The sequence below is a fragment of the Chlorocebus sabaeus genome, chromosome 4 (assembly GCF_047675955.1).
Source record: "Chlorocebus sabaeus isolate Y175 chromosome 4, mChlSab1.0.hap1, whole genome shotgun sequence".
In the NCBI taxonomy this organism is placed as follows: domain Eukaryota; kingdom Metazoa; phylum Chordata; class Mammalia; order Primates; family Cercopithecidae; genus Chlorocebus; species Chlorocebus sabaeus.
Genome location: NC_132907.1, coordinates 20192931 through 20214007, shown reverse-complemented (window position 1 = coordinate 20214007; position 21077 = coordinate 20192931). Strand labels below are relative to the sequence as shown.

Genomic DNA, 21077 nt, shown 5'->3' with positions numbered 1-21077 from the left:
CCTTGCAGACTTTTAGCGAAAACTGAACTTCGCCGGTGTCCCACACGAAGGGAGGGAGGACGGGAGGCCACGCCAGGACTGCGGGGGCTGCAGGGCTGCAGGGCGTGGACGCATCTTGGCCGGGGCGTCCACTGTCGACATCTCCACATCCCAGGAGGGTCGAGAAGGCCGCGGGAAGCAGCCGGCGAGCCGCGCGGCCCCGTTCCAAGGACCCCGCCAGTCTGAGTCTGAGTCACTGACAGCTTCGCGGGTCAACGGCGCCCAGAGGAAAAAACTTCTCATTTGGACTCCTAGGCCCGGCAGTGGCCAGCGGCCAGGGCCCCTGAACGGGGCGGGGCGGGGCGGGGCGCACAGAGCCAGAGGGGCTTGCGGGAGGCGGCGGAGGGACCGCGGGGAAGGGTCGGTGAGCGGCTGCCGCGCCAAGACTCTCACTGCGCGCCGGGGGGCGCCCTTCCCCGCTCGCGCCCGCGCGCTCGCGCGCCCCAGTCCCGCCCCGCCTGGCGCACCGCGCCAGACACAGAGCTCGCCGGGGGTCGCTCGGACCCTGATCTTGCCCGCGGGCACCCCGCGCTCTGCCTGCCGCGACGACCAGCTGCCCGACCAGCAGAAGTTGGGAGAGAGGGTGGAGCGGAGCAGCCCGAGGCGGGGCACCTCCTGGAGCAGCGCAGTGCGGATCCCGGGACAATGGGGCCGCGGCGGCTGCTGCTGGTGGCCGCCTGCCTCTGTCTGTGCGGCCCGCTGTTGTCCGCCCGCACGCGGGCCCGCAGGCCAGGTGAGAGCCGCACGGGAATGGGGCGCGCGGGCGGAGGGACGCTGAGGGGAGACTGCGGGGGTCCCGGTTGCGTCTTCTCCTCACCCCTGCCTCAGTTTCCTCCGAAAGCCAAACTGGCATTTGGGCTGAGATCTAGAGTTTTTCCCAGTCACGTTTAGGTGGGGCGTGCCACCCCCTTCGCGGGCCCAGCCGATGCCCCTTTGGACTCGATCTTGGAGGGTGCAGCCCGCCTGCCACGGGATGTTGGATACCGAGGAGGTTGGAGCGGAAGCCCCTGGGGGAGCCTGCGGTCCTGCGTTGCACTTGTCATTGTGTAGCCTGTTTCTCCCAGGACCACCCCCAAAAAGAAAAGGTCTCACGTTACTCCACCAATAAACGTTCCGATCTTTTCAACATAAGTTGGCGAACCGCTGCCGCTGAAGTTTTGCTTTGTTGGAAGTTTTTTTCCTTGCACATTTTACAGGCGAGAAAAGTGGTGTAGAGAAAAGCCCTGGCAGCCCCTCGGCATGTTTAGCAGAAAATCGGTACCAGCAGCCCCCGGTCTTGTGTCCAGGAGGTGCTCGGTGCGAGATGTATGGTGACAATAGCAGAGGCTCCGCGTGGTGGTGGGGGGGGGGGGGGAGGGGGCAGGAGGAGGATTTTATTGTTACCTAGAACCCATTCCTTCTAAGTGAATTGAAGAGAGAGATCCCTCCCCAGGACCAAGCTCCCTCGAACACTGTGGGATCCAAGTATTTCTGATCCGCTGCAAGAAGGTTGCTCCCCTAGAATATTTTCCCCACTGGTAGTCTATTTTTAAGTATCTGCCTACTTGACCAAATAAATAAATTTCATTAATTTATGTGGTCAAATATTTTCTATATTCCTCTCCCCAAAAGCAGGACAGATGAGTTGTTTTTAGTCTGTAAAGGCACTAATTAGAAAGTGAGAAAAGTGTTTTTGAATTTCCTAATAACAATAGTGTTTTATAAGCTTTGAGCCATTTTTTTTTACGCTGAAATAAGTTCTAGCGGGTTTTCTTGTTATCGCTAAAAGAATGTGCACTCTCTATTGCTCCCACACTCAAAAAAAAAAGTGTAGACACATCAAGATTAAGAGGTGACAAAGACATAGCATGTTCTTCCCTCTCTGTCTTTGTTCACGGTGAGTTTTGAGATGCTTTTGGGAAAACTAAGCGCTCCAGACAGTGGCCCAGTGTTTAGCAGTAACTAGCCTGCCTGCAGATAAGTGAACGTTGTTGTTGAGAGTGTTTGAGAGAACGCTGAGAACTCCTGAAAAGTTGTTTGCGATGAGATATAATTTCACATAACATTATGTAATTTGCTCAATTTAGTTGGAGACAAGCTCTTGAGAATCCAGTGTTTTGTTTGAGATTTGGATCCTGGGGTGGAAAACAGGGCTTATAGAAATGCTGCATCCGTTGTGGCCACCTTTTCTCACAGTAGCCTCCCAGCAAGGTGTGTATCCTCATTAAGGAGTGAAGTTAAAGGGTGCTGGTTTCCGCCAAGCGTCTTACATCCTCATGGGAGGAGTGGTGCATGTTAATATGGACAGTGCTGGTGTAGACAGAAAGGCAAGTGGACCACCTTGGCTAGTTTATCAACACTGGATTCTGGAACCACTTTGGGAGGGAAAGACGAAAGGAGTATGATAGAGGAAAAGGAGCGCTTGCTAAGTGCAGTATTCCATGTCAAGCCCTGGGCCAGAAGGAATTTTCACTTAGATTGTCTCATTTCACCTTGTCAAAACACCTTGTTAAGGTGGGTGTTTATCCCCTTTTGCTGATTCTGAAACTAAGACCCAGAAACAGTGGCAAAGCAAATGGAGGGGGGTGGGGGAAGGGGCGTGGGGTGGTGGGGAGGGGGCATGGGGTGTGGGCAGTCCACCCACCCTGGGTGTAAGCAATTAGGAATAAGTGGGGCTTTGTCTTTAGAAAATTTAAAATCACCAATAAAATCAACCTAAGATAGGTTTACTTTTTGTTACCACCATGCATTGGCAATTCTAAACATTGTCTGTCATAAGGTAGTGGTGCCCGGACTCCAAGGCATCCAACGGTGCCTCCCATCCTTGAGCCGCCACTGCTCTGATAGAGTTTATTGCCCAGGATTACCAGCTCTGTGTGCTAAGAGGGGCTGTGAAGCCCTCCCAGGGCTGGCCCTGACCACCAAGCTGAGCCTTCCTGCAGCACTTTCCAACTTTTTGTTCCCACTCATTTTGGCATTTCCTGCCTTGTCACTTTGTGTGTGTGTCTCATGTTCCCAGCTAAGATGATGAAGTTTTATTTATCCCCATGGTGACTAAAACAAATGTTCACTGAGCAGATAGCTGTTGAGAAATGTGTAAATTCATCAACAAGTTTACGTTCCTTTGTCTAGACAATTTCAGTGAGGTGACATGTAATCATTAAAAGGGCCAACATGCAAGAGTAAAAGGTGATGTTTATGAATTTTATGAGGCTCTTAGAGGGTTAAAGGTTTCAAGAATAGCTGGTGGTGGCTATGACAGAGAGGACTCGGTGAGCAATTCCACTTGCTACCCTCCTACCCACAGAGTCAAGCCCAATTCTGTGGCATGGAATGAAGTGCTCCTCCCCTTGTAAGAGGGTCCCCAGCCCCTCTCCAGCCATCTCCTGTTACTCACCCTCCAGTTCATCCAGCCCCATCCTCTAGATCTTCCCTTCAAGGAGCTATACTTTCTCTGGCCTCTGTCCCCATGCCATTCCCTCTGGCCAGAATGCCCTCGCCATATCCCATACCTGCCACGTTCATGTTTAATTAAAAACAGCCACCCTCTATGGAGTACTGACTGCAGCTGACACCCTGCTTAGGGACGTTACGCATACTATCTTATTTATTTCTCACAACGCCTTTTGAGCAGATGTCATCCTCATTTTACTGGTTATAAAACAGAGACCCAGAATGGTTGAGTCCCAAGTTGAGAAAGAGGTGGTATTGGGACTGGGTGCAGTGGCTCACACCCGTAATCCCAGCACTTTGGGAGGCCAAGGCGAGTGGATCATTTGAGGCCAGGAGTTTGAGACCAGCCTGACCAACATGGTGAAACCCTGTCTCTACTAAAAATAAAAAATTAGCTGGGTGTGGTGGTGCACACCTGTAGTCCCAGCTACTCGGGAGGCTGAGGCACCAGAATTGCCTGAACCCAGAAGGCTGAGGTTGCAGGGAGCCGAGATCGTGCCCCTGCACTCCAGTCTGAGCAACAGAGTGAGACTGTCTCTCAAAAAAAAAAAAAAAAAAAAAAAAGAGATGGAATTGGGAGTTGACCACAGGCCTGTCTCTCCAGAGTGTGGGCTTTCTCTAACACCTCCCATAGAAAGGAAGCCATCTAGACTCCCAGCCCCTCTTACAGTAGAGAAGTAACCCCACTGTGTTCCCTAGTACCCCTAGAGGCAAAGTCTGTGCCCTATTGCCTTGGTAACCCAGGCCCAGCACAGGGAGGTATTTCATAAGCATTTATGCATGGACTGTGGTATTCTCTCATTTACTTTGCTAATGGATGATAAGGCAGGCTCTGAAAAGATCCCTGCTCATGGATACGCCAATTAATCAGATGTTACAAGAGATATCGCTAGTAAACCTAAACAGAAAGACACAAAACTGAGCAGTGGTTCTACCCTAAGCAGACCAGAAAGCTCTATAAAGCCTGAAAGTCAGATTTCTTATGAGCCAGCAAGTAATTTTCTACCCTACTATCTCTCTCTCCCCCCCCTCCCCGATCTCTCTCTAATATTTTTTAGTGGCTTTGCCTTTATTTTTATAGAACATATTAGCATAGCAGGTTTTCAGGGTCTGGGTGCAGTGGCTCACACCTGTAATCCCAGCACTTTGGGAATCAGCCTAGGCAACATAGCAAGACCCCATCTCTATCAAAAAAATAATTAAAAATTAGCCAGGCGCAGTGGTGTGCACCTGTAGTCCCAGCACCTGGGAGACTGGGAGGATGGCCTGAGCCCAGGAGTTCAAGGGGGCAGGGAGCCATGGTCACGTGACTACACTCTAGCCTGGGCAACAGAGCGGGAGAGACGCTGTCTTCCAAATATTTAATACATAAAAATTTTACATTTTAATTAATCATTTAAATTTTTAAAAATAAAAATAATAAAATTGAGATAAAATTCACATAACATAAAATTAACCATTTTAAAGTATACAATTCAGTGGGTATTTACTACATTTACAGCGTACAATGTATACTGTAAACCCCTACCTACTTCCAAAACACTGTCATCTCCCCGAAAGGAAACCAGTAAGCAGTCAGATCCCATTCTCCCTTCCCCCTACCCCCAGGAACCACCAGTTTGCCTTTTGCCTCTATGGATTTACCTATTTTTGATATTTCATATCAATAGAATCATATAATATGTGGTCTTAGTGTCTGGGGAACTTTATGTGGGTGAAAGTTGCTGTTGCTGTTTTTTGAGACAGGGTCTAGCTCTCTTACTCGGGCTGGAGTGCGGTGCCGTAAACTTGACTCACTGCAACCTCTGTCTCCCAGGCTCAAACTATCCTCCTAACTCAGCCTCCAGAGTAGCTGGGCCACAAGCACCTGCTACCACGCCTGGCTAATTTTTGTATTTTTAGTAGAGACGAGGTTTTATCATGTTGCCCAGGCTGGTCTCCATCTCCTGGGATCAAGTGATCCACGTACCTTGGCCTCCCAAAGTGCTAGAAGTACAGGCGTGAGCCACCATGCCCAGTCTTTAGTCTTCATGAGTACCCAGGCTCCCCTTCCGTTGCAGATACTCACGAAAACACCCTTGTTAGAAGAGTTATTAGGACCCAGGGCTGTGGTTTATTTTTGACTATGATGCCAGTGTAGAGGACTCCATAATTTTACCCTTCATAATTTTCTGTTGATTTCCTTTTTTGTGATTTCTTTCATTCTGCCTTTTTCTTTCTCTTGTTTGTGCCCAAAACTGTCATCATAAATAACTCTCTATATATACTGAGATTTTTTTTCTGAGTATGAGTTTTCACTTCCCCAAATACCCTCTCCCACACTGACCTGGTCATGGTACTTGGAGGAAGCCACTTAAAGGGCTCTGACAGTCCTATATACATTATTTGCTTTCAAAAGTAAGTGGCCTTTTGACACAACAGGAATAATCTGTAATTTGCCCTTGAAAACAAATTTATATAACTTTAGGAAAAGACATTATGTAATTTATTTATATTTCAAGTCTATGATGAATTAAAAATCAGGTATTATAGTATTGTAGAATAGCGTTTACCAGTACAGTGTTTTCCTGTTTGGTAACCTACAGTAAGAACTGTAGAAATAACACTTTACATTGTGATATGGTAGGGGTATGTGTCTTCAGTAAATATATGTGGACAATCATACTGTATATGTAAACATGAAACAAAAGTTGTACCAAACAGTGCCCACCTTTACTGCATTGTATGCATTTTGATATTTTCTACCCTATAGTCTATTTTTAATGCTTATTGCAATGGTGTGAATTGATTTCATAATCATTGCTAAATCTATACCATACTTTAAAACCCAACGCAGCAGCTGCAGTGAATATTCCTACGGTAGCCAAATCAAAGGCCTTATTAGCTTTTGAGGAAGAGTTCTGTTTTCCTGGAACTGTTGTTTATTGTTGTTCTTATCATGTCTAGAACCTAATTTATTTGAGTTCCGATAGACAAACTGCGGAACGACTTGGGCAGGGGTGGGCATGGGGACAGTTTTTGTGCACACGTACTTTGTACTTTGTACAGTACGAAGCTGTCGCCATCCCCAACCCTGGGGAGGAATTGGTGATCATTCACATCCTTGACTGTGAATTAGTTTTCATTTTAGCTAGATGTCTTGTTGGAGAGTAGAGAGCCGCATTCCCAAGACGGAGAGCTCAGGACCTGTAACTTAATGGAGAACAGACCTGGAGGAACAGGGAACGTTGGGGAGTCAGAGTAGTTCCCAGGCAAGGCCTGCTGGCATCCTCACCCCATGTCAGGCTCTGGCCTCCAGGCTGCTCCCGGCAAGAGCCCACACACTTTGCTTATGTGGTCTTCGTGCCTGCTGTGGCATTAGGTACACCTGCGTTTACTTCCCTGCAACTTTCCTTCTCCCGGCTTCCTCTTAGGCTTGCTTTCCTATACTTCCAGAGGAGTACCTGCTCCAGGACATGGAATGGGAGGAGAGGAGGCCTCTGATATTGGCAGCTTCTTGTGACCCCCAGTCAGTCAAGAATTCTCCCTTTAGGCTGGGCACGGTGGCTCACGCCTGTAATCCCAGCACTTTGGGAGGCCGAGGCGCAGATCACTTGAGGTCAAGAGTTGGAGACCAGCTTGACCAAGATGGCGAAACCCCGTCTCTACTAAAAATACAAAAATCAGCCAGTCATTCCAGCTACTTGGGAGGCTGAGGCAGGAGAATCTCTTGAACCCACAAGGCAGAGGTTGCAGCAAGCCAAGATCGTGCCACTGCACTGCAGCCTGGGAGACAGAGTGAGACTCTGTCTGTATCAAAAAAAAGGTGGGGGGAGGGGAATTTTATCTTTAATTCTGCTTTTTCTGTAGCAGAGATTTTTGTTCACTTACTGCTGTTGCATCTGCTCCATCTAGAACAGTGTTTTAAAGATGTATTTTTCTGTTTTGTCCTTGAATGTCTCCCTGCTATCTCTCTCCTGTGTGTAAGGGCTGAGTTGTTGGCGTGTGTGGTTGGTGTGCAGCCAAAGTCAGTAGGACCCCAGAATTCCCAAGCAACAGCTTTTGGCATCATCACGTTAGCTAGTCATTCACATGTCCATATACTGCCTATTGTAGCTAAAAGGATAGGCAGATTCATTTGTTTGGTGAAATGCTAAGAGAAAAAGATGTTCCTCTTTTAGGAGTAGGTCAGGAATCACAGGTTTTTAAAGAGAGAATAGTGTGGTGGGGTCAAAAGTTATGACCTTTGGAGCTGGGCAGATCTAGATTCAAATCCCGGCTCCTCTACTTCATAGCTGTGTGACTTTGGATTAGTTACTTAGCCTCTCTGTGCCTCCATGTTGTCATTTATAAAATGGTAGTCATAATGCTCATCTCATAGAAATGTTAGAGTTACGGGAACTAAGGCAAGTGAAATATCAGGCACATAGCAGGTGCTCAGAAAAATGGTAAGGTTTTTTCATACACCAATCCTTCCATATTCCAGAAAAGCTTTTGAAGAATTGATACCAAATAAATTATGTAAATATAAGACAATCTTCACACAAACATGTAAGAACATTTTTCCCTTCAGAATTAGGACAAAAGAAAAAAGCAAAAACTCTTGCCCTTAACTTCTAGTGGCAAATAAACATGCATAAAGTATTTATTTATTTTTTTAACTTTTATTATGGGAGTTTTTATACATACCCAAAAATGAACAGTATAGTTACTCCCTCTACCCATCATCCAACTTCAGTATTATTTATATATGACCAATCTTGTTTTATCTAAACCCTCAACTGTCCTCCTCCCCCAACTATATAATTTTAAAGCAAATCCCAGGTATCATATTATGTCATTCATAAATACATCAGTAAACATCCTTAGAGGTTAGAATTCTTTTTTTCACATAACCACAATACAATTATAATACCTAAAAAATGAACAATTCCTTTTGTTTTTTGTTTGTTTGTTTGCTTCGAGACACATTCTTACTCTGTTGCTAAGGCTGGAGACCAATGGCACAATCATGGCTCACCCACAGCCTCAACCTCCTGGGCTCAAGCAATCCTCCCGCCTCAGCCTCCAAAGTAGCTGGGACTACAGGCACACAGCACCACAACCAGCTAATTTTTGTATTTATTTTAGTAGAGATAGGGTTTTGCTGTGTTGCCCAGGCTGGTCTGGAACTCCTGGGCTCAATCAGTCCTCCTGCCTCGGCTTCCCAAAGTGCTGGCATTACAGGCTTGAGCCACCGTGCGCAGCCTAACAATTCCTTAATATCATCTGATAGTCAGTCAGTGTTCATATTTTCCTTATTGTCTCATAAATACCTTTTAACAGTTGGTTTGTTTGAATCAGGTTCAAACAAGGTCCACCATTACATTTTAATCTGTAACTGCCCACCCCATCCCTTTTTTAATTGCTATTTATTTGTCAAAGAAACTAAGCCATCTGTCTTACTTTCCTACATACTGGATCTGGCTAACTGCGTCTTCAATTTGTGGATCTAACATGTATGAAATGTTTCAGTTCATTTCCATCATTATTGTTTTGATGGTCAAATTGATGATCAAAATGTCACATCTTTGGTCAATGGGAGCCCTTTCAGATTGACTCCAGAGTCTTTTTGACCTAACCCTGATATTCTTTGAAGATGTTCAGTGTTCATCTTGTGTATTTCCTACCCCAGATCTGGAACTAGCCATTTCTTTAAGGAGCCCCAGTTCTTTTCATTGGAAAATGGTGTTTGTTTGAATCTGAGGGAGTAAAACATTCCAGTAATGCTGCTGTTTTCCACTTGACAGAGTTAGTGTGTTTCTGTTATTTTCCTGTCCTCCTCTTCATTTCTTTTTAGCCTGTAGTGTTGTTTCAACTGCTGTGCTCTGCGTGGGAATGTGAGCAAAGTCCTGGGACTTCTGCTTTGTTAACTCTCAAAAGGCTAGAGCCCCAAGGGCAGAACTGTGAGTCAAAACCAAGACTTGGTATGTCATGAAATGCTGGTGTGGTATAAATCCCAGGATCAAATGGGACATTCAGAGATCCTCTAGTCACCCCTCTGCTTCCAGGACAGATCTCATCACAGTCAGAAAACGTGTTGCCTCACTCACTACTTTAAAACAATCTCCAGAGTTAAAGAGTCCGTATTTGAACTATTTAATAATTTGCTGTATTCGATAACAAAACTACTCTAGAGCAATTCAGAGAAGCCTACATTAAATGAAACTTAGCAGATAGCATGAAAACTGAATTCAGGACTTCTGCTGCTGTTGTTGTTCAGCTTAACAACAACAACAACAAAAACAGAGATGAATGATAAGAGATTTGGGCACCCTGACAAGCACTTTCTCCTTGACCCGAGTTGTGCTAGGACTGGAGGAAAAGCGAGATACTTAAACTCAAATTTCAGCTTAAGGGTCTTGAACTAGTTGGAATTATCTAGTCACCTTGCATTGCTTTTGTCCTTTGTTTGATGCTGGTATATACTACATTTTTTTCCTTTTCTTTTTTTTTTTTTTTTTTCCTGACATTCTTTAATTTCACAAAAACCAGAATATCAAACCTATAGTATGAAGAAAAGGTAACACCTTAGGCAGTGATATTTAACCAAGGGATTATGCATTCTTCCTGAGTTCTAGCCTATACAACTTTCATGTTTCCACAAGTATAATGTTTCTGTTGGAAGTACTGTACTGCCTGAGGCCTACCCAAAGAAGATGTCTTTTAAAACAAGTACTTATTGCCTAAGTAGTAAATACAGAGTAAAGTCTAGTGACAGTTTGATTTTCAGACTAAGTGATAGTATATGAAGAGCTCAGTTGTATTTATTAGTTTTCACATTGTATCACTCTCAGGTGTCATCTTGATTCATGCATGTAAGTATGCATGTTCATGTCCACTTTTTCCCCTCTGTGCCTCACAGAAGCCCATAATCTGGCCAGGCTTCCAAAACTGCAGAGGAGAATTGCATTGTTTTAAGGTTCCTTGGCCAGGTGCAGTGGCTTAGGCCTATAATCCCAGCACTTTGGGAGGCCGAGGTGGGTGCATCACTTGAGGCGAGGAGTTTGAGACCAACCTGGCCAGCATGGTGAAAACCCATCTCTACTAAAAATACAAAAATCAGCTGGGCATGGCGATGCATGCTTGTAATCCCAGCTACTTGGGAGGCTGAGGCAGGAGGATTGCTTGAACCCGGGAGGCAGAGGTTGCAGTGAGCCAAAATCGCATCACTGCTCTCCAGCTTGGGTGACAGCAAGACTCCATCTCAAAAATAAATAAATAAAAGGTTCCTCTAGGCCAGCATTTTTGCACATGCATGTTTTTGTGATGTTAAAGTGCCAGAACCACAAACAAGAAAAATAAAAAATAAAAGATATTTTTTTAAGCGCCAGAAGCCATTCATTCTTTTCTTTCAGCTCCCACACACTCATTGTGATCTTGAGAATAGCTTCACGTCCACAGGGGCTGTTGGGACCAAGGTCAGGCTTCTGTGTGACTGGGGCAAGGTGAACACAGAGTAAGTTACATGCATTGTGAAGGTAAGAGAGTGATACTTCCATAAAAGATTGTGAATTCGAAATTTGATTCATAGTTCTGAACCCTAGAGCTAGATAATTTACAACTTGTTCATTCCCTCATTGTACTAAAAAACTACAAACATTGCTAAGTAGGAGGGAAGATGAACCTAGATTTCCTTTTAACTTAAGTGAGCAAACAGTTGGATATAAAAGCACACTACATGGAAGTGGGAGAGGAAGGATAATAGTAATTTCTTAAACTGCTTAATTGTTATAGTTTCCAGAGTGAATGTATGTCCTATTTCACATGGGATGCTCCAGTTGCCAGATTTGTAGGCCAGACAGGCATTAGAATCCCACTTTAATGATTCTGAGCTTAATTCAGAGAAGTTAAGTGATCCCTGAACAGAGTCAATATTAGAATACAAATATGTGCCTACCACATGCAGGGCACAGGGTACTGGAGGTTCAGAGATTAACAGGAACAGTTCTTACCCTTAAGGATCAATCTAGACACAAGTGTGTATTCACATTCATCACTGGAGACATTCATTCCTTCCCTGTGACAGATCTCCTGCCAGGCCACCCCTTCATTGTCTGGAGACCCTCTCCCAAATTTGCTTAGGGAGCTTGACCTCAACCCTACACTGCCGGGCTCTGCTCTGCTGTCTCTGAGTTGGTACTACTCTAGCTTTGCTCTTCATTTTGGAAACAGATGCCAATGTATTGTGTTTTACTTTCTATTTCTAGAATTTCCACTTGGTAGTTCTTTGCTGATATTTCCTATTTTCAGTTCATTTCAATGAAATACTTTTCTTTTCTTTTTTTCTTACACATGGTTGTAATACATTCTTCAAAATCCTTATCTGCTAATTCCAACATCTGGGTCAACTTGAGGTTGGTTCCACTCACTGTCTTTTTACTTAAGACTGGGTCACTTTTTTTTTTTTGGAGACAGAGTCTCACTCTGTTGCCCAGGCTGGAGTACAGTGGTGTGATGATAGCTCACTGTAGCCTCAATCTCCCAGGCTCAACCTGTCCTCCCACCTGTGCTTCCCAAAGTACTGAGGTTACAGGTGTGAGCCACCATGCCTGGCAGCCCTCTTTTTCTTTTATTTGACAAAAAGTTATATATAGTGTATAACATGTTATGAAATATGCATAACTTGTGGAATGGCTAAATCAAACTTCTAACATGTATTACCTCAAATACTTATCATTTTTTTGTGGAGAGACCACTTAAAGTCTACTCTCTTAGCAATTGTCAAGTATATAACACATTGTTATTAACTATAGTCACCATATTATACAAGAGTTTTTTTTAACTTACTCCTTTTAACAGAAATTTTGTACCCTTTGACCAATGTCTCCCCAGTCTACCCTACCCACCCATCCAACCCCAGCCTCTAGTAACCACCATTCTCTTCTCTGCTTCTACGAGTTCAACTGTTTTGGATTCCACATATAAGTGAGATCATGCTATATTTGTCTTTCTGTGCCTGGCTTATTTCACTTAACATAACGCCCTCTCAGCTCATCCATGTTGCTGCAAATGACAGAATTTCCTCTTTTTAAGACTGAATAGTATTCCACTGTGTATATACGCCATTTTTTTCATTCATTCATTCATTCATCAGTGGATACCTAGTTTGATTCCATAACTGGGCAATTGTAAATAATTCTGCAATGAACATGAGATTGCAGCTAACTCTTTGACATCCTGGTCTTTTTTTTTTTTTTTTTTTTTTTTTTTGAGATGGGGTCTCGCTCTGTCGGCCAGGCTGGAGTGCAGTGGCGCAATCTCAGCTCACTGCAACCTTCGCCTCCTGGATTCAAGCAATTCTCCTGCCTCAGCCTCCTGAGGAGCTGGGATTACAGGCATGCACCACCACGCCTGGCTAATTTTTGTATTTTTAGTAGAGACAGGGTTTCACCATGTTGGCCAGGCTGGTCTCAAACCCCTGACCTCAGGTGATCCACCCGCCTCGGCCTCCCAAAGTTCTCAGATTACAGGCATGAGCCACTGTGCCCGGCCAACATCCTGATTTTATTTCCTTTGGATGTATGCCCAGTAGTGGAATTGCTGTATCATATAGTAGTTCTATTTTTAGTTTTAGAGGAACCTTCATACTGTTTTTCATAATGGCTATGCCAATTTAAATTCCCACCATCAATATACAAGGGTTCCCTTTCCCCATATCCTCACCAACATTTGTTATCTGTCATCTTTTTGATAATAGCCATTCTAACAGGTATGAAGTGATAACTCATTCTGGTTTTAATGTTCATTTCCCTGATTAGTGATGTTGAGCATTTTTCATATACTTGCTGGCCCTTTGTATGTCTTCTTTTGAAAAATGTCTATTTAGGTCCTTTGCCTATTTTTAAATCAGGTGATTCATTATCTTGCTGTTGAGTTATAGGAGTTCCTTATATATTTTGGGTATTGACCCTTTATCAGACATATGGTTTGCAAATATTTTCTTTCATTTCATACATTTTCTCTTCACTGTTGATTGTTTCTTTTGCTGTGCAGAAGTTTTTTAGTTTGATACAGTCCCAGTTGTCTACTCCTCCTTTTATTGCCTGTGCTTTTATGCTCATTACAAAAAATTATTGCCCAAAACTATATCAAGCAGCTTTTCCTCTATGTTTTCTTCTAGTTGTTTTACAGTTTCAGGTCTTATGTGTAAGCCATTAATCCATTTACATTGGTTGTTGCATATAGTGTGAGAGAAGGGGGACAAAAGGTCCAGATTTATCACTTTTGTGTGTAGGGTGGTTGGATCTGGTGATATGATTTGACTCTGTGTCCCCACCCAAATCTCATCTTGTAGCTCCCATAATTCCCATATGTTATAGGAGGGACACAGTAGGAAATGATTGAATCATGGGGGCGGGTCTTTCTTATGTTGTTCTCATGATAGTAAATGGGTCTCTCAAGATCAGATGGTTTTAATAATGGGAGTTTCCCTGCACAAGCTCTCTCTTTGCCCACTGCCATCCAAGTAAGATGTGACTTGCTCCTCCTTACCTTCTGCTGTGATTATGAGGCCTTCCCAGCCATGTGGAATTGTAAGTCCAATAAACCATTTTCCTGTATAAATTACAGGAAAAAAGACTCTAGATTTTGTTATATTCCTTCAAAGAGTGTTGGTGTTTTGCTTTAGCAGCCAATTAATTTGTTTTTACTCAAACAGCAGACTCTTTCTCTCTGAGCAGAAGCTTAAATATCACTTCAGTTCTTTTATCTTTAGCAGAGGTGCTTCTCATCTTTCCTACACATGCATAGTTCAAGGGTCAGCCAAACCCTAGGACAGAATTTATACTGAAATTTAGGACTCCCTGCTCCCTGACTTTTTCCTTTCCAGGATTCTCTCCTAACTTTCCAGTGACTGTGTTTGCCCTGAACTCTGTCCTCTGGTTCTGTAGGCCAAAAAGACTATGGATTTCTATCTGGGTTTTAGTCACCTTTTATGTTATGTAGGCACTGCTGTTATATAGGAAAAACCAAACTATTTTCCCCAAACTGTTTTCTCTTATCCAGCACTTCACTCAATCCTTGTGACACCATATGTCTGGAGCTTGTTTCTCCACATACCAATTCTCCTGCAGATTCTCCACTGGACACGAGCTGGGTATCCTCGAATATAACTCAATTCTGATGCTATCTGCCTCTTAATATGACTCAATTCTGACACTGCCTATCTACCTGGAGATAGAGTCAGATTCCACAGATTAAGGGCTCAGTTTCACAAGGCTGCCTTCCACTTCAGATGGCAGTCATAAGTGTGGGCCTCCAGACTTCTGACTACGCTATACATTGGGAGTTCCTAAGGCCCCCTGCTCAGATTCGATTAATTTGCTAGCATGATTCACAGAACGTAGGGAACCACTTTACTTACCTTTATCCATTCATTATAAAGAAAATTACAGAGGATACAGATGAACAGCCACATGGTGGAGATGCATAGGGCAGGAATTGTGGGAAGGAGCACAGAGCTTCCATGCCCTCTCTTGGGCACCACCTTCCAGGAACCTCCAATTGTTCACCTATTTTTGGTTGATACTCCAAAAACCTTGGTTGGCCTGGCATGAGTGGCCAAGAACATCTGCTGCTCTGCTGACCTGCTCAGGAAAGAAGTGGAAGAATGACTGACATGATGGGTACCTTGTGACTATGTTAGGAGATAACCCCAGGGATTGTGGTTTGGACCCAGATATAGTGAGAGATTTCTACGTTCTCCTGTGTAAGCAAACTAAAGACTGTAGAGGAAAACTACTGTCATGGACAATGGCCATAGAATTGGGAGTCCTGAGTCCCATTATTAATTTGCCTCTAATGCCAAAACCTTTAAGAAATCCCCTCTGGTGGCATGTGCCTATAATCCCAGCTACTCAGGAGGCTGAGGCAGGAGAATTCCTTGAACCCGTGAGGCGGAGGTTGCAGTGAGCTGAGATCACGTCACTGCATTCCAGCCTGGGCAACAGAGCGAGACTGTGTCTCAGGAAAAAAAAAAAAAAAAAAGAAATACCCTCAGCTTTCTTTTTTTTTTTTTTAATTTTTATTTATTTTTATTTTTTGAGACAGAGCCTCGCTCTATCGCCCAGGCTAGAGTGCAGTGTTACAATCTCGGCTCACTGCAACCTCTGCTGCCCAGGTTCAAGCGATTCTTCTGCCTCACCCTCCCAAGTAGCTGGGATTACAGATGTGTGCCACCGTGCCCGGCTAATTTTTGTATTTTTAGTAGAGACGGGGTTTCACCATCTTGGCCAGGCTAGTCTTGAACTCCTGACCTTGTGATCCACCCACCTCGGCCTCCCAAAGTGCTGGGATTACAGACGTGAGCCACTGTGCCCAGCCTAAATCCCCTCAACTTTCTACGTGGATTTTTCCATTGAAAAGGGACAGGTTTCATGGGATGGCTGCAGACTAAATGGAGAAAATGTGCACATGAAGGTATGCGGGGGAAAGAGAACTCATAGAAGCTGGGAGTGACTTGTTTATATAGACAGTGGCTAGTGTGGAAATCACTGATTGATCCCTTCCTGTCAAGTACTCAGCCTTTCCTGATGTCTTCAGGGTAGATCTCTGAAAACTTATCATTCACCTTTGTCCCTTTGGGGGGCAGAGTTTAGTAAGTATTGCTCATATCAAGACAAATGTTGCACAGTATTTTGAGTTGGCTTATTCTGTAATAAAGTCTATTTGTGCATTATCTGCTCTTTACCGCCCATTCTCCTAGTAAGAAAACATAAACAAAAGTAAAATATGCTCTCTGCTTGTCGCTTTTGCCTTGTTGATGCATTCATTTTTTACATTTAAAATTTTTTTAATTTTATTTTTCAGCATCAAAAGCAACAAATGCCACCTTAGATCCCCGGTCATTTCTTCTCAGGAATCCCAATGATAAATATGAACCATTTTGGGAGGATGAGGAGAAAAATGAAAGTGGGTTAACTGAATACAGATTAGTCTCCATCAATAAAAGCAGTCCTCTTCAAAAACCACTTCCTGCGTTCATCTCAGAAGATGCCTCCGGATATCTGACCAGCTCCTGGCTGACACTCTTTGTCCCATCTGTGTACACCGGGGTGTTTGTAGTCAGCCTCCCGCTAAACATCATGGCCATCGTTGTGTTCATCCTGAAAATGAAGGTCAAGAAGCCGGCGGTGGTGTACATGCTGCACCTGGCCACGGCAGATGTGCTCTTTGTGTCTGTGCTCCCCTTTAAGATCAGCTATTACTTTTCCGGCAGTGATTGGCAGTTTGGGTCTGAATTGTGTCGCTTTGTCACTGCAGCATTTTACTGTAACATGTACGCCTCTATCTTGCTCATGACAGTCATAAGCATCGACCGGTTTCTGGCTGTGGTGTATCCCATGCAGTCCCTCTCCTGGCGTACTCTGGGAAGGGCTTCCTTCACTTGTCTGGCCATTTGGGCTTTGGCCATTGCAGGGGTAGTGCCTCTGCTCCTCAAGGAGCAAACCATCCAGGTGCCCGGGCTCAACATCACCACCTGTCATGATGTACTCAATGAAACCTTGCTCGAAGGCTATTATGCCTACTACTTCTCAGCCTTCTCTGCTGTCTTCTTTTTTGTGCCGCTGATCATTTCCACGGTCTGTTATGTGTCTATCATTCGATGTCTTAGCTCTTCCACAGTTGCCAACCGCAGCAAGAAGTCCCGGGCTTTGTTCCTGTCAGCTGCTGTTTTCTGCATCTTCATCATTTGCTTCGGACCCACAAACATCCTCCTGATTGCGCATTACTCATTCCTTTCTCACACTTCCACCACAGAGGCTGCCTACTTTGCCTACCTCCTCTGTGTCTGTGTCAGCAGCATAAGCTGCTGCATCGACCCCCTCATTTACTATTACGCTTCCTCTGAGTGCCAGAGGTACATCTACAGTATCTTATGCTGCAAAGAAAGTTCTGATCCCAGCAGTTATAACAGCAGTGGGCAGTTGATGGCAAGTAAAATGGATACCTGCTCTAGTAACCTGAATAACAGCATATACAAAAAGCTGTTAACTTAGGAAAAGGGACTGCTGGGAGGTTAAAAAGAAAAGTTTATGGAAGTGAATAACTTGAGGATTCTGTTAGTCCCCACCCAAACTGTATTGACTTCACCTCCTAAAACAACAGATGTACAACTTGCATGCCTGCTTTTTATGGGAGCCATCATGCATGTATTTTTGTCAGTTACCAGAAAGATAACAGGATGAGATGACTGTGTTATTCCAAGGGAATATTGCCAATGCTACAGTAATAACTGAATGTCACTTTTGTATATAGCTAGGTGACATACGCATATTTATATGTGTGTATATGTAGACGTATGCACACACGTATATTATTTGTAGTGCAGTGTAGAATAGGCACTTTAAAACACTCTTTTCCCCCCAACTCCAGCAATTATGGAAATAATCTCTGATTCCCTGATTTAATATGCAAAGTCTAGGTTGGTAGAGTTTAACCCTGAACATTTGATGGTGTTCATCAACAGTGAGAGACTCCGTAGTTTGGGCTTGTACCACTTTTGCAAATAAGTGTATTTTGAAGTTGTTTGACAGCAAGGTTTAAGTTATTAAGGGATAAGACTTACTACTATCTGTGTGTAGAAGTTCTAGTGTTTTCAGTTTTAAACATATCCAAGTTTGAATTCCTAAAATTATGGAAACAGATGAAAAGCCCCTATTTTGATATGGGTAGTATTTTTTACATTTTACACACTGTATACATAAGCCAAAACTGAGCATCAGTCCTCTAGTGAATGTAGGCTGGCTTTCAGAGTAGCCTATTCCTGAGAGCTGCATGCGTCCGCCCCTGATGGAGGACTCCAAGCAGCAGACACCTGCCAGGGCCATGTTAGACACAGATTGACCAGAGACCTTCCTGCTGAACCTCACAGAAAGCAATGAGACTGGGGCCACCACATGTGCTCCATCCTCCTAGGATTGGCTGAGAACTGATCATGTTTATGAGAAACTGGCAAAGCAGAATGTGATATCCTAGGAGGTAATGACCATGAAAGACTTCTCTACCCATCTTAAAAACAACGAAAGAAGGCATGGACTTCTGGATGCCCATCTGCTGGGTGTAAACACATCCAGTAGTTGTTCTGAAAGGTTAGTTCGGATTTGGAAGCACCCATTATGCACTGTGGGCACTCCAATAGGTACTGGGCACACAGAGTGGAATAGGACCAAGACCTGCCCTCAAGAGCAAAGTAGATGACGCATAGAGTGTGACATATGCGTAATAAATATGTTTCACACAAACGAGGCTATCAGCTAAAGAACTTTGAACATTTAGGTTAATAGTTCTTGTGGTTATAACTTAAGGTGAAAACATAATGCAGTACAGGACATACATTTTTTAAAATAAGTCTGATTTCATTGGGCACTATTTATTTACAAATGTTTGCTTCATAGAGTGCTCAAATCAGGTTTTCTTTTAAGAATCAATCATGTCAGTCTACGTAGAAATAACAGAAGAAAATAGAATTGACATTGAAATCTAGGAAAATTATTCTATAATTTCCATTTACTTAAGACTTAATGAGATTTTAAAAGCATTTTTTAACCTCCTAAGTATCAAGTATAGAAAATCTTCATGGAATTTACAAAGTAATTTGGAAATTAGGCTGAAACATATCTCTTTTTTCTTATGAAAAAATGGTAGCATTTTAAACAAAATAGAAAGTTGCAAGGCAAATGTTTATCTATTTAAAAGAGCAAACTATTTCCAAATACCATAGAATAACTTACATAAAAGTAATATAACTGTATTGTAAGTAGAAGCTAGCACTGGTTTTATTAATTTAGTGTCTATATTCATTTTATCTAAATCAGTGGAGATTTACTGTCATTGTTTATTAGTCTGTATATATTAAAATATGCTATCATTACTGTACTTACAAAATAATATGTCACTGTTTTTATGTTCACTCTTAAAAAAGTAACCTATATTAATAAATGTGAACATCTGCTTGGTATCTCTTTGGAACAAATTAGTATTGTATCTTTGTCGTCCTGGCACACTTTAAGGGCTTAACTGAAGAGCATTTAATGAAGAGGTGATTTGCAAAGGTGTGGACAGGGTTAAGGGAACCAACAGGGAGTGGTGAAGCACCCCCACAGACTAGCAATCAGGGGAAGCTGTTACTGCCTCCAAGGCCCAGGTAGAGGAGGGAACACACTGAGGCCTCTCCCTCACCCTCTGATCTCTTGCGAGGCCTCCCCTTGATCCTAATCTTAACCCAATACCCAGAAGTGAAGTCGTCCATAAAGATCAGCTTCCTTAGCCATGGAGAATGGATCTGGAAGAACAAATGCAGGGAAAAAGAAAACAAACAGCACCATTTCTGCCAAAGACATTGAGTGATTAGCGCTCTCTCTCTTAATCCCTTCTTAGGAAAATTTAAGTTTATTGAGAATATATTCAAATTTCTGAGTTATAAACATCCTGGATAGTGTCTGCAGTTCTTCCCTAGTGAGAGAGAAATTAAATGTCAGAGCAGAAAGGAAATCCATAAAAGGGCTGTGCTGTCTTCTCTGGCTGAATGACAGTCCTTTGCCATCTAGCACTCCCTCAAGCAGAAGGGAGGAGGGGAAATTGAAAGCAAAATGACTAGTACTTCTCAGGGTTGAAAACCAAACAATTTTTGATAAATTATTTCTAGAGTATAGTCAATGAAAAAATTATTTCAACTAAACAAGGATTTTGTTAACATACAGAATTTTTATGTGTTAACACATAAGCTTTTTAAGTTTCTAAGGCCTGAACTCTTCACATGTATTTCAAGGAACAGATTAAGTTCAAAAAACCTTAAATTTTGCTAACACAACAATGTTTTTTTGTCCAGGCATGTTGGCTCACGCCTGTAATGCCAACACTTTTGGAGACTGAGGCCCGAGGATCATTTCAGACCAGGAGGTTGATACCAGCCTGAGCAACATAGTGAGACCCCATCTCAATTAAAAAATAAATAAATAATTAACCTGGCACGATGGCATGCCTGTGGTCCCAGCTACTCAGGAGGCTGAGGTGGGAGAATCATCTGAGCCCAAGAGGTTGAGGCTGCAGTGAGCCATCCACTGCAGTCCAGCCTGGGCAACAGAGTGAGATCATGTTTCAAAAAAAAAAACAAAAAATACGTTTTTTCCAACAAGCCAAAAATAGCATTTTTAGGGAAATGGAATGCTTGGCTATTGAATATACACTTGGAAAATTTTAGATTATACTTCTGAATTTAAGAAATTTAAAAAACTGTTTGCTGTTGGCATGTCTTTGAGGAAGTTGAGCTACGGAAGCAAGCGGAAAAGGTTAAGCAGCATTGATGACCAAGCTATTTAAGTTTCTGGCCCTGGACCATCCTCTAGTAGCTTATCTTCAGCCAGGTGCTGTCGTGAAAATTAAGGGGAAAAACAGGTCACCAATGGCAATTTCCTGGCATAATTAGCATGTTATGTGGCTATGCCTTTCAAAATTACTAGACCAAATGTGTGTGAAGAGTCATTGACCACAGGATAAACCTAATTGTGTTTTGTTAAGTGAGCTGCAATGTGAGAAGAGAGGAGAAATTCTCTAATGCAGTTATTCTCAGAGTTCCTGAGACTCTT

General features: G+C 43.3%; 1 protein-coding gene across 1 annotated transcript; it reads left to right on the top strand.

Annotated features, from left to right (window-relative positions):
* Positions 1-349: 349 nt before the first annotated feature.
* F2R (coagulation factor II thrombin receptor) lies at positions 350-19450 on the top strand. Its single transcript, XM_007975883.3, has 2 exons — positions 350-772; positions 16300-19450. The coding sequence occupies exons 1-2, from the start codon at positions 685-687 to the stop codon at positions 17487-17489; spliced, it is 1278 nt and encodes a 425-aa protein (XP_007974074.1). The 5' UTR covers positions 350-684; the 3' UTR covers positions 17490-19450.
* The last annotated feature ends 1627 nt before the right edge of the window (positions 19451-21077 follow it).

What these genes read in the sequence shown, in the direction of transcription:
- F2R (XM_007975883.3), top strand. Translation starts at nt 685, where the DNA reads ATGGGGCCGCGGCGGCTGCTGCTGGTGGCCGCCTGCCTCTGTCTGTGC. An exon ending in CACGCGGGCCCGCAGGCCAG is followed by an intron (nt 773 to 16,299) that starts GTGAGAGCCGCA and finishes TTTATTTTTCAG; the next exon opens with CATCAAAAGCAACAAATGCC.